General features: G+C 62.1%; 1 protein-coding gene across 2 annotated transcripts in view; it reads right to left on the reverse strand.

Annotated features, from left to right (window-relative positions):
- Positions 1 to 447: 447 nt before the first annotated feature.
- CACNA1F (calcium voltage-gated channel subunit alpha1 F) overlaps positions 448 to 12,764 on the reverse strand; it is an 80,892-nt gene continuing 68,575 nt past the window's right edge. Inside the window, exons 31-47 of one of the 2 annotated variants that reach the window (XM_085535565.1) lie at positions 12,620 to 12,703; positions 12,440 to 12,460; positions 12,211 to 12,339; positions 12,062 to 12,127; positions 11,863 to 11,954; positions 10,640 to 10,799; positions 10,422 to 10,549; positions 8,322 to 8,418; positions 8,127 to 8,229; positions 7,919 to 8,020; positions 7,111 to 7,241; positions 6,900 to 7,025; positions 6,609 to 6,745; positions 3,843 to 3,986; positions 2,293 to 2,459; positions 1,468 to 1,580; positions 448 to 734 (exon numbers count right to left, since the gene is read on the reverse strand). In XM_085535565.1, the coding sequence (XP_085391691.1) occupies positions 459 to 734; positions 1,468 to 1,580; positions 2,293 to 2,459; positions 3,843 to 3,986; positions 6,609 to 6,745; positions 6,900 to 7,025; positions 7,111 to 7,241; positions 7,919 to 8,020; positions 8,127 to 8,229; positions 8,322 to 8,418; positions 10,422 to 10,549; positions 10,640 to 10,799; positions 11,863 to 11,954; positions 12,062 to 12,127; positions 12,211 to 12,339; positions 12,440 to 12,460; positions 12,620 to 12,703 (2,076 nt within the window). In that variant the 3' untranslated portion in view covers positions 448 to 458. The remainder of the gene's footprint in view (positions 735 to 1,467; positions 1,581 to 2,292; positions 2,460 to 3,842; positions 3,987 to 6,608; positions 6,746 to 6,899; positions 7,026 to 7,110; positions 7,242 to 7,918; positions 8,021 to 8,126; positions 8,230 to 8,321; positions 8,419 to 10,421; positions 10,550 to 10,639; positions 10,800 to 11,862; positions 11,955 to 12,061; positions 12,128 to 12,210; positions 12,340 to 12,439; positions 12,461 to 12,619; positions 12,704 to 12,764) is intronic. The other variant, XM_085535566.1, reaches the window with a different exon arrangement.

Consider the following 12,764-nt stretch of genomic DNA (forward strand, 5'->3'; position numbering starts at 1 on the left):
AAAGGATGGGATATGGGATATGGAGGGTAGAAAGGGGGAGTCGCTATGGGGTTGGATTGGGGTTGGGTTGGGGTTGGATTGGGGTTGGATTGGGGTAGCTGAGGTGGTTTTATTAAGGGGGGTGGGAGATCAGAACCTAAAGGATGGGATATGGAAAGGGGGGCAGAAAGTGGGAGTTGCTATGGGGTTGGATTGGGGTTGGATTGGGGGAACTGAGGTGGCTTTATTAAGGGGGGTGGGAGATCAGAACCTAAAGGACGGGATATGGGATAAGGGGGCTAGAAAGGGGGAGTCGCTATGGGGTTGGGTTGGGGTTGGATTGGGGTTGGATTGGGGTTGGATTGGGGTTGGGTTGGGGTTTAATTGGGGTCGCTATGGGGTTGGATTTGGGTTGGATTGGGGTTGGATTGGGGTTGGATTGGGGTCGCTATGGGGTTGGGTTGGGGTTGGATTGGGGTTTATTGGGGGGGTTGCGGTGTAGGTGATGCACTCACAGCCTCCACCAGGCTGTCTGCTGACCCCCGTCCCAGCGGCTCCCGCAGACGAAGGGACCCCGATGGGAACCAGCGGGATAAAGGGGGGAGGCTGCCCCCTCCAGCCCCCCCCCCACCCCCAGGGGGTCCCCCTCCTTCCACCAGGATGAGGGGGGCGTAGAGAACGTGGCCTCGGGCCGGGGCTGTGGCCCAGGCGTGGGACGAGGAACCGAGGCGCCATGTCTCCGAGCTGCCATAGCCCTGAATGGGGTTAGAACATAGAGTGAGTGGGGGGCTGACGGAGCTGATGTGGGGGGGGGAGGTTGGGGGGGGAGGTTGGGGGGGTGGGAGGTTGTGGGGGGGGGATTTGGGGGGGGTGGGAGTTGGGGGGTGGGAGGTTGGGGGGGGGATTTGGGGGGCGTGGGAGGTTGGAGGGGGTGGGAGGTGGGGGGGTGGGAGGTTGGGGGATGGGAGTTGGGGAGGGGGGAGGTTGGGGGGGCTGGGAGGTTGGGGGGTGGGAGGTTGTGGGGGTGGGAATTGGGGGGTGGGAGGTTGGTGGGGGGGTGGGAAGTTGGGGGTGGGAGGTTGGGGGGGGGATTTGGGGGGGGTGGGAGGTTGGGGGTGGTGAGAGGTTGGGGGGTGGGAGTTGGGGAGGGGGGAGGTTTGGGGGGGGTAATTGGGGGGTGGGAGGTTGGGGGGCGTGGGGAGTTGGGGGGGTGGGAAGTTGGAGGGGGTGGGAGGTTGGGGGGGATTTGAGGGGTGTGAGGTTGTGGGGGGGGATTTGGGGGGTGGCGGGTTGGGGGGGGTGGGAGGTTTGGGGGGAGGTTGGGGGGCGTGGGAGGTTTGGGGCGGGGGAGGTTGGAGGGGGGTGGGAGGTTGGGGAGGGGGGAGGTTGAGGGGGTGGGAGGTTGGTGGGGGTGGGAGTTGGGGGGGGTGGGAAGTTGGGGGGTGGAAGTTGGGGGGTGGGAGGTTGGGGGGCTGCCCCACGTTGTACCTGTGACCTGGTGTGACCTGGTGGCCCTGACGGGGTGTAGGTGCCCGGGATGGGTTCGTCCTCACAGCTCCCCTGGCGCCTCAGGCACTGGATGGTGAATGATGGCTTCCGGCCTGTGGGAACAACCCCATTCATAACCCCATTCACAAATTAAATGCTCATTGGCCACGCCCACCTCTCTAATCCCACCAATCAGAATCACTACGTGCTCACTGGTCACGCCCACTTCATAACCCCATTCACAAACCACGTGCCCATTGGCCACGCCCACATCTCGATCCCACCAATCAGAAACACTACGTGCCCACTTCACAACCCCATTCACAAAATGCCCATTGGCCACGCCCACTTCATAACCCCATTCACAAACCAAATGCTCATTGGCAACGCCCACCTCTTTAATCCCACCAATCAGAATCACTACGTGCCCACTGGCCCCGCCCACTTCACAACCCCATTCACAAACCACGTGCTCATTGGCCACGCCCAAATCTCTATCCCACCAATCAGAAACACTACGTGCCCACTTCACAACCCCATTCACAAACCACGTGCCCATTGGCCACGCCCACTTCATAACCCCATTCACGAAATGCTCATTGGCCACGCCCACTTCACAACCCCATTCACAAACCAAATGCTCATTGGCCACGCCCACCTCTCTAATCCCACCAATCAGAATCACTACGTGCCCACTGGCCACGCCCACAACCCCATTCACAAACCACGTGCCCATTGGCCACGCCCACTTCACACCCCCATTCACAAAATGCCCATTGGCCCCGCCCACTTCACACCCCCATTCACAAAACCCCGCCCCCGTACCCGCAGGGGTGGGGGGCAGCAGTCGGCGCCGTTTGAGCTGCTGCCCCTCCATGCTCCCCCCGGGGCCGTGCAGAGCGAAGTGCCGCCCGGGCAGCGGCAACGACCCCCCCCTCTGAGAGACCCCGGCCCAACGGGGGGGCTGGGGGGCAGCCGAGGGTCCCATCAGCCTGTGGGGGGGGGGAACCAGACAGCAGGAGGTGAGAGGAGGGCTCTAAAAGGGGATCCTGACCCCCAACACACCCTCCACCCCACCACCAAGACACCCCCCCCACCCCCCAAACCCACCTTCACCCCCCCCATACCCCCCCCCCCCAAACCCACATTTACCCCTCCATACCCACCCCCCAAACCCACATTCACCCCCCCATACCCCCCCCCCAAACCCACATTCACCCCTACATACCCACCCTCCCCCACCCCCACCTTCCCCCCCCATAACCACCCCCACCCCCCACAACACCCCCCAAACCAATAACCCCCATACCCACCCCCCCCACCCCGCAAACCCACCTTCCCCTCCCATACCCACCCCCAAAACCCTCCTTCACCCCCCTATACCCACACTCCCCCACCCCCCAAACCCACCTTCCCCCCCCCAAACCCACCCCCCAAACCCACCTTCACCCCCCATACCCACCCTCCCCCACCCTCCAAACCAATCACCCCCCCATACCCACCCCCAACCCCCAAACCCAGCTTCACCCCCCCATACCCACCCCCCAAACCCACCTTCACCCCCCATACCCTCCCCCACCCCCCAAACCAATCACCCCCCCATACCCACCCTCCCCGCCCCTAAACCCACCTCCCCCCCCCCAAACCCACCTTCACCCCCCTATACCCACCCTTCCCACCCCTAAACCCACCTTCCCCCCCCCACATACCCATCCCCCAAACCCACCTTCACCCCCCATACCCACCCTCCCCCACCCTCCAAACCAATCACCCCCCCATACCCACCCCCCAACCCCCCACAACCCACCTTCCCCCCCCCATACCCACCCCCAAACCCACCTTCACCCCCCATACCCTCCCCCACCCCCCAAACCAATCACCCCCCCATACCCACCCTCCCCACCCCTAAACCCACCTTCCCCCCCCCAAACCCACCTTCACCCCCCTATACCCACCCTCCCTCACCCCCTAAACCCCCCTTCCCCCCCCATTCCCCCCCCCCACAACCCACCTTTCCCCCCATACCCACCCTCCCCCCCAAAACCACCTTCCCCCCCCCATACCCACCCCCACACCCCACAACCCACCTTCGCTCCCCCATACCCCCCCACCCCCCAAGCCAATCACCCCCCCATACCCCTCCCCATCCCCACAACCCACTTTCACCCCCTCATACCCCCCCACCCCCCAAACCCACCTTCCCCGCCCCCCATACCCACCCTCCCCCACCCCCCAACCCCACCTTCACCCCCCCATACCCCCCATACCCCCCCCTAAACCCACCTTTTCCCCCCCCCTCCCCCCCCCCAAGCCCCCCTCCCCGCCCCCCAAACCCCCCTCCCCCCCCCCCCAAAGCCCCCTCCCCCCCCCCATACCTGTCTGCAGCCCACGTTGCCCGTGCGGCTGTTCCCTGCAGCTCCTCCTCCCCACCCACGTCCCCTGGTTCCTCTCTCTCCTCTGGTGGCTCCTCCTGCCCCATATTGGGGAGGGGGCCGGGACCCCCGGCTGGGTGCTGCCGCCTGAATGGTTGGGGGGGGGGGTATGGAGGCATCAGTGGGGAGAGGGGACGCTCCTCCCCCCCCCCCTTTCCCTTATGGGATCCCTTATTGGTGGGACCCCCCCCCCACCCAACTCCATTGGGATCCTATTATCAGGTTGTCCCCCACCCCCAATGACCCCCCACCCCATAGTATCAAGACACCCCACCCCCAATGACCCCCCACCCCATAGTATCAAGACCCCCCCACCCCCAATGACCCGACACCCCCCCAGTATCCCAGTATCAAGACCCCCCACCCCCAATAACCCCCCCCTACCCCAGGACCAAGACCCCCCCCCGAATGGACCCCCCAGTATCAAGACCCCCCACTCCCAATGACCCCCCACCCCCAATGACCCCCAAATATCAACCACCCCCACCCCCAATGACCCCCCCCAGTATCAAGACCCCCCACCCCCAATAACCCCCCCTACCCCAGGACCAAGACCCCCCCCCAATGGACCCCCCCTGTATCAAGACCCCCCACTCCCAATGACCCCCCAATATCAACCCCCCCCACCCCCAATGACCCCCCCCCAGTATTAAAACCCATACCCCAGTATCAAGACCCCCCACCCCCAATAACCCCCCATACCCCAGGACCAAGACCCCCCCCAATGGACCCTCCCTGTATAAAGACCCCCACCCCCAATGACCCCCCCAGTATCAAGAAACCCCCCCGATCCCTCACCCTACCCCTTTATCAAGACCCCCCCATAATGGACCCCCCCAGTATAAAGACCCCCACCCCCAATGACCCCCACCCCAGTATCAAGACCCCCCACCCTCAATAACCCCCCCTACCCCAGGACCAAGACCCCCCCCCCAATGGACCCCCCAGTATCAAGACCCCCCCCACTCCCAATGACCCCCCAATATCAACCCCCTCCCCACCCCCGATGACCCCCCCCCAGTATCAAGACACCCCCCCAAACACCCCCCCTAACCCAGTATCAAGACCAACCCCCCCAGTATCAAGACCCCCCACCCCCAATAACCCCCCCTACCCCAGGACCAAGACCCCCCCCGAATGGACCCCCCAGTATCAAGACCCCCCACTCCCAATGACCCCCCAATATCAACCCCACCCCCAATGACCCCCCCCCAGTATTAAAACCCATACCCCAGTATCAAGACCCCCCACCCACAATAACCCCCCCTACCCCAGGACCAAGACCCCCCCCAATGGACCCTCCCTGTATAAAGACCACCAACCCCAATGACCCCCCCAGTATCAAGAAACCCCCCCGATCCCTCACCCTACCCCTTTATCAAGACCCCCCCATAATGGACCCCCCCAGTATAAAGACCCCCACCCCCAATGACCCCCACCCCAGTATCAAGACCCCCCACCCTCAATAACCCCCCCTACCCCAGGACCAAGACCCCCCCCCCAATGGACCCCCCAGTATCAAGACTCCCCCCACTCCCAATAACCCCCCCGGTATCAAGACACCCCCCCAATCACCCCCCCTACCCCAGTATCAAGACCAACCCCCCCAGTATCAAGACCCCCCACCCCCAATGACCCCCCCTGTATCAAGACCCCCCCACCCCCAATAACCACCCCAACCAGTATCAAGACTCCCCACCCCCAATAACCCCCCCCACCCCAGGACCAAGACCCCCCCCAATGGACCCCCCCTGTATCAAGACCCCCCACCCCCAATGACCCCCCAATATCAACCCCCTCCCCACCCCCGATGACCCCCCCCAGTATCAAGACACCCCCCCAAACACCCCCCCTAACCCAGTATCAAGACCAACCCCCCCAGTATCAAGACCCCCCACCCCCAATAACCCCCCCTACCCCAGGACCAAGACCCCCCCCCGAATGGACCCCCCAGTATCAAGACCCCCCACTCCCAATGACCCCCCAATATCAACCCCACCCCCAATGACCCCCCCCCCAGTATTAAAACCCATACCCCAGTATCAAGACCCCCCCCCCCCAATAACCCCCCCTACCCCAGGACCAAGACCCCCCCCAATGGACCCTCCCTGTATAAAGACCCCCACCCCCAATGACCCCCCCAGTATCAAGAAACCCCCCCGATCCCTCACCCTACCCCTTTATCAAGACCCCCCCATAATGGACCCCCCCAGTATAAAGACCCCCACCCCCAATGACCCCCACCCCAGTATCAAGACCCCCCACCCTCAATAACCCCCCCTACCCCAGGACCAAGACCCTCCCCCCCAATGGACCCCCCTGTATCAAGACCCCCCACCCCCAATGACCCCCCCCCCAGTATCAAGACACCCCCCCAACCCCAGTATCAAACCAGCCCCCCCAGTATCAAGACCCCCCACCCCCAATGACCCCCCAATATCAACCCCCCCCACCCCCAATGATCCCCCCCAGTATCAAGACCCCCCCAATGACCCCCCAATATCAACCCCCCCCACCCCCAATGATCCCCCCCAGTATCAAGACCCCCCCAATGACACCCCAATATCAACCCACCCCCACCCCCAATGACCCCCCCCCAGTATCAAGACCCCCCCCCAATGACCCCCCAATATCAACCCCCCACCACCCCCAATAACCCCCCCAGTATCAAGACCCCCCCCCCCCAACGACCCCGCCCCCCATCCCTACCTGCCCCCATGCCTCTGGCTGCCCCCATGGGTTGGGGCTGGGGTCTCCTCCCCTTCGCTGGGGCTGGGGGGGGCTTTAGCAGCATCCCCCCCCCCAACTGGGGAGTCGGGGGTGGAGCCATAAAGAGCCTCAGGTGCCTGGAAAGAAGGGGAGGGGGCTTCCAGGGTGGGCTTGGCCATGGGAGGGGGGGGTCGTGGTCATTGGGGGGTCTTGGTAATTGGGGGGTGGTCGTGTTCATTGGGGGGGGTCGTGGTAATTGGGGGGGGTCGTGGTAATTGGGGGGGGTCTTACCGCGTATGTCAGCTGCTCTTCCTCCTCCTCTTCCTCCTCTGCCCCCCCCCCTCCATCCTCCCCCAGGTCGCAGCTCAGAGCACGACGCATCTCAGGGCCCAACGCCTGCAGGGTCTGCAGCCCGGCCTGGGGGGGGGGTCCATGGGGTGAGGGGGGGGGTCCTGTATTACCCCATCTCCCCCCCCCCTATTTATCAGTGCCCCCCCCATACCTGCAGGGCCCGCTGGTTGCTGGGGCTGGCGTTGGATCCCAACATCCCGCGTTCTTTCCTCCTTCGGAACTTGCGGAAATAATCCTGGATCAGGAAAGTGGCGTAGAACTTCCCCACCGTCACCTCCTCCTCTGTGTCGGGATTAATATGGGGGGGGGGACACAATATTAAGGGCAGCAGGACCCCCTCCCCTTTACTCCCCCCCGCCAATACAGCATCCCAAGGGGCACTGAGGCCTCTCCGGCATCTCCAAGCAACTCCAAGACCCCCTCAAGGGCCACTGGGACCCCCCCATGTATCAGCAAGGACCCCCCCCAAAGAGCCCCCAGGACCCCCCCCCTACAGTAACACCAAGGACTGGGGATACACACACTGACCCTCAGGTGGTGGGATGACCCCATCCAAGACGCCCCTGCTGTGTCCTCAAGGGCCACAAGGACCCCCCCCATGTATCAGCAGGGACCACCCCCCCCCCCCCCAAGTACCCCCAGGACCCCCCCTACAGTAACACCACACTGACCCCTGGGTGATGGGATGATCCCATCCAAGACCCCCCCCCTTACTGTGTCCTCAAGGGCCACTGGGACCCCCCCCATGTATCAGCAGGGACCACCCCCCCAAAGAGCCCCCAGGACCCCCCCCCTACAATAACACCACACTGACCCTCTGGTGGTGGAATAACCTCATCCAAGACCCCCCTGCTGTGTCCTGAAGGGCCACCAGGACCCCCCCATGTATCAGCAAGGACCACCTTTGCCCCCCCCCAAGTACCCCCAGGACCCCCCCCCTACAATAACCCCACACTGACCCTCGGGTGGTGGAATAACCTCATCCAACAGTTTGGGCTTCGTCCTCTTCCAGATCTTCTTGATGACAGCCCTCAGCTCCTTGTTGGCCACATCCAGGTTCCCTTTATTAGAATGGGGAGGGGGGGGCACACAGCGTTGTCACCCCCTTCATCCTGTCCCCTTTAAGGGGGGTCTCATTGTCATCCCCCCTCCCCCCCCCCTAAAAACCTTCTGTCTTGATCTTGAGGGAGGTGCGGACCAGGGCGAATAACGTGGCGTTAAAGGTGACGGTACCGTCCGAATTGAGGGGCATGTTCATGGCCACCAGGCGCTGTGGGGTCATATAGGATGAGAAGAAGGGGGATGGGACCCCCAGTGACACCCCCCTCCTCCTTCTTTTTGTGCCCCCCCCCCCTATAAAACCTTGCAGGCGACGCGATGTGGGCACAGCTTCCCAAAGCCCAGAGGGGGTTGGATGCGACGCAGCAACGTCACCACGTCCAGGTGCTTGATGCGACCCCTGGGGGGGACAGGGGGGACAGTGAGAGGGGGTGGGAGGTGATGGGGGGGATAGGAGGGTGATGGGGTTGATAGGAGGGTGATGGGGGTGATAGGAGGGTGATGGGGGTGATGGGGAGGTGATGGGGGTGATGGGAGGGTGATGGGGGGGATAGGAGGGTGATGGGGGTGATGGGGAGGTGATAGGAGGGTGATGGGGGTGATAGGGAGGTGATGGGGGTGATGGGAGGGTGATGGGGGTGATGGGAGGGTGATGGGGGTGATGGGGGTGATGGGGGTGATGGGAGGGTGATGGTGGAGATAGGAGAGTGATGGGGTGATAGGAGGATGATGGGGGTGATGGGAGGGTGATGGGGGTGATGGGGAGGTGATGGGGAGGCAGTGATGGTGACAGGAGGGTGATGGTGATGGGGTGATGGTGACAGGGTGATGGTGACGGGGTGATGGTGATGGGGTGATGGTGATGGGGTGATGGTGTCGGGGTGATGGTGATGGGGTGATGGTGACAGGGTGATGGTGATGGGGTGATGGTGACGGGGTGATGGTGATGGGGTGATGGTGACAGGGTGATGGTGATGGGGTGATGGTGATGGGGTGATGGTGACAGGGTGATGGTGTCGGGGTGATGGTGATGGGGTGATGGTGACGGGGTGATGGTGACATGAAGGTGATGGTGATGGGGTGATGGTGATGGGGTGATGGTGACGGGGTGATGGTGACGGGGTGATGGTGATGGGGTGATGGTGACAGGAGGGTGATGGTGACATGAAGGTGATGATGATGGGGTGATGGTGATGGGGTGATGGTGACGGGGTGATGGTGATGGGGTGATGGTGTCGGGGTGATGGTGATGGGGTGATGGTGTCGGGGTGATGGTGACATGAAGGTGATGGTGATGGGGTGATGGTGATGGGGTGATGGTGACAGGGTGATGGTGACGGGGTGATGGTGACGGGGTGATGGTGATGGGGTGATGGTGACAGGGTGATGGTGACGGGGTGATGGTGATGGGGTGATGGTGATGGGGTGATGGTGTCGGGGTGATGGTGACGGGGTGATGGTGATGGGGTGATGGTGACGGGGTGATGGTGACAGGGTGATGGTGACGGGGTGATGGTGACGGGGTGATGGTGATGGGGTGATGGGGTGATGGTGACAGGGTGATGGTGACGGGGTGATGGTGATGGGGTGATGGTGACAGGGTGATGGTGACGGGGTGATGGTGATGGGGTGATGGTGATGGGGTGATGGTGACAGGGTGATGGTGACGGGGTGATGGTGATGGGGTGATGGGGTGATGGTGACGGGGTGATGGTGACGGGGTGATGGTGATGGGGTGATGGTGACAGGGTGATGGTGACGGGGTGATGGTGACGGGGTGATGGTGATGGGGTGATGGGGTGATGGTGACGGGGTGATGGTGACGGGGTGATGGTGATGGGGTGATGGTGATGGGGTGATGGTGATGGGGTGATGGTGACATGAAGGTGATGGTGACAGGGTGATGGTGATGGTGTGATGGTGATGGGGTGATGGTGATGGGGTGATGGTGACAGGAGGGTGATGGTGACATGAAGGTGATGATGATGGGGTGATGGTGATGGGGTGATGGTGACAGGGTGATGGTGATGGGGTGATGGTGACATGAAGGTGATGGTGATGGGGTGATGGTGATGGGGTGATGGTGACGGGGTGATGGTGATGGGGTGATGGTGATGGGGTGATGGTGACGGGGTGATGGTGATGGGGTGATGGTGATGGGGTGATGGTGTCGGGGTGATGGTGATGGGGTGATGGTGTCGGGGTGATGGTGATGGGGTGATGGTGACAGGGTGATGGTGTCGGGGTGATGGTGATGGGGTGATGGTGATGGGGTGATGGTGACAGGGTGATGGTGTCGGGGTGATGGTGACAGGGTGATGGTGACATGAAGGTGATGGTGTCGGGGTGATGGTGATGGGGTGATGGTGACGGGGTGATGGTGATGGGGTGATGGTGACAGACCTGGCAGCCGGGTCGTACTCGGACCAGACACGCTTGAACTCATCCAGGTGGTGGGGGCCGAGGATGGACCAGTCCCGCGTCAGGTAGTCGAAGTTGTCCATGATGACAGCCACGAAGAGGTTGATGATCTGGAGGTGGGGAGGGGACAGAGGGCTCTGCCTGCTATGGGGCGGCCGTGGGGCAGGGAGCCGGCTGTGGGGCAGGGCTGTAGGGCTCACCAGGAAGGCGCAGAGCATGAAGAAGCTGATGAAGTAGACGATGGCGAAGTTGCTGCCGCAGGTGAACTCCTCGCCGGGCCCAGCGTCCGATTCGGGGTCGCAGCGCTTGCCAGGCAGGCTGGCCAGCATGATCTCCTGCCAGGCCTCCCCCGTGGCACACCTATAGGGCCAGAGGGGCACTTATGGGGCCCTGCAGAGCCCCTCTGGCTGCCCCATATAGAGTGGGGGTGGACCTGACCCCCATAACCCTTTATGGTGACTCTGCAACAAGTCTAGACTCCAGAGGAACCCAAAAGAACCATCCAGCAACCCCCAGACCCTATGGGACTCCCAGACCCCACAGAACCATCCAGAGACCCCCAGACCTTCATAGGGACCCTATAGGACTCCCAGACCCCACAGAACCGTCCAGTGACCCCCAGACCCTCATAGGGGCCCTATAGGACTCCCAGACCCCACAGAACCGTCCAGTGACCCCCAGACCCTCATAGGGGCCCTATAGGACTCCCAGACCCCACAGAACCGTCCAGTGACCCCCAGACCCTCATAGGGACCCTATAGGACTCCCAGACCCCACAGAACCGTCCAGTGACCCCCAGACCCTCATAGGGGCCCTATAGGACTCCCAGACCCCACAGAACCATCCAGTGAACCCCAGACCCTCATTGGGGCCCTATAGGACCCCCAGACCCCGACAGAACCATCCAGTGACTCCCAGACCCTCATAGGGACCCTATAGGACCCCCAGACCCCACAGAACCATCCAGTGATACCCAAACCCTCATTGGGGCCCTATAGGACCCCCAGACCCCAACAGAACCATCCAGTGACTCCCAGACCCTCATAGGGACCCTATAGGACTCCCAGACCCCAACAGAACCATCCAGTGACTCCCAGACCCTCATAGGGACCCTATAGGACTCCCAGACCCCAACAGAACCATCCAGTGACTCCCAGACCCTCATAGGGACCCTATAGGACCCCCAGACCCCATAGAACCATCCAGTGACCCCCAAACCCTCTTTGGGGCCCTATAGGACCCCCAGACCCCAACAGAACCATCCAGTGACTCCCAGACCCTCATAGGGTCTCTATAAGTCTCCCAGACCCCCCAGAACCATCCAGCAACCTTCAGACCCTCATAGGGACCCTATAGGAACAGCGCACCCTACCCAGAATCCCCATAGGGGCCCTATAAGACCCTCAAACCCCCCCGGCCCTACCTGAAGAGCAGCAGCACAGCCTGGGGGAAGGTCTGGAAGTTGTTGTTGCGGTTGATCTGGGTCCCATCCTGCAGGGCAACCTTCCCAAAGGTCTGTTGGGGGGGAGCAGGGGGAGGCACATACAGGTGGGAGCAATGTGGGACCCCCTCCCTTTGCACACACGTGTGCATCCCCTATAGGACACACACGTGTCCCTCACCTGCATGCCAATGACGGCATAGATGAAGAAGATCATGGCGATGAGCAGCGCCACGTAGGGCAAGGCCTGTGGAAATAGGGTGGTGAGGGGCTCCCTGTCCCCCCCCCCCTTTTTTATTGTTATCCCTCCTGTTGTCCCCATTGTCCCACCTGGAAGGACTTGACGAAGGTCCAGAGCAGGGTGCGGATGCCTTCACCTTTAGACAACAGCTTCACCAACCTCATGACTCGGAAGAGGCGGAAAAAGGTGATGGAGATACGAGAGCTGTCCTCTGAACTCTATAGGGTTTGGTGGGGGGAAAAGGGGGATGGGAGAAGTCAGGAGGACCCCAAAAAGCCCCCAAAAGGATCTTGGGGACACCCCTGGGGATGTCCCTACCTCACCGACGTGACCCCCGTTCTGTCACAGGCGGATGGGTGAATAGAGATGGACACAGATGGAAATAGTGGAGAGATGGATGGAGGTGAATATGGCAGGGGGGGTCCCAAATATCAGGGACCCCCCCCCCCCCTTTACCCCTCCTAGGGTAACAAACAGCTACTGGGGACCCCAACTCACGTTGACCTCAGTGACGGCGATGTCCACCACGCTGCCCACCACAATCAGGGCATCAAAGGTGTTCCAGGCATCACAGAAGTAATGCTGGTGGTGGGGGGGGGGAGTACATTAAAGGAATGGAGACCCTACAAGAGGAGCCCCCCCC

Source organism: Coturnix japonica, unplaced genomic scaffold, assembly GCF_054131305.1.
Source record: "Coturnix japonica strain WE unplaced genomic scaffold, WE-NBRP24 Scf131, whole genome shotgun sequence".
Lineage (NCBI taxonomy): Eukaryota > Metazoa > Chordata > Aves > Galliformes > Phasianidae > Coturnix > Coturnix japonica.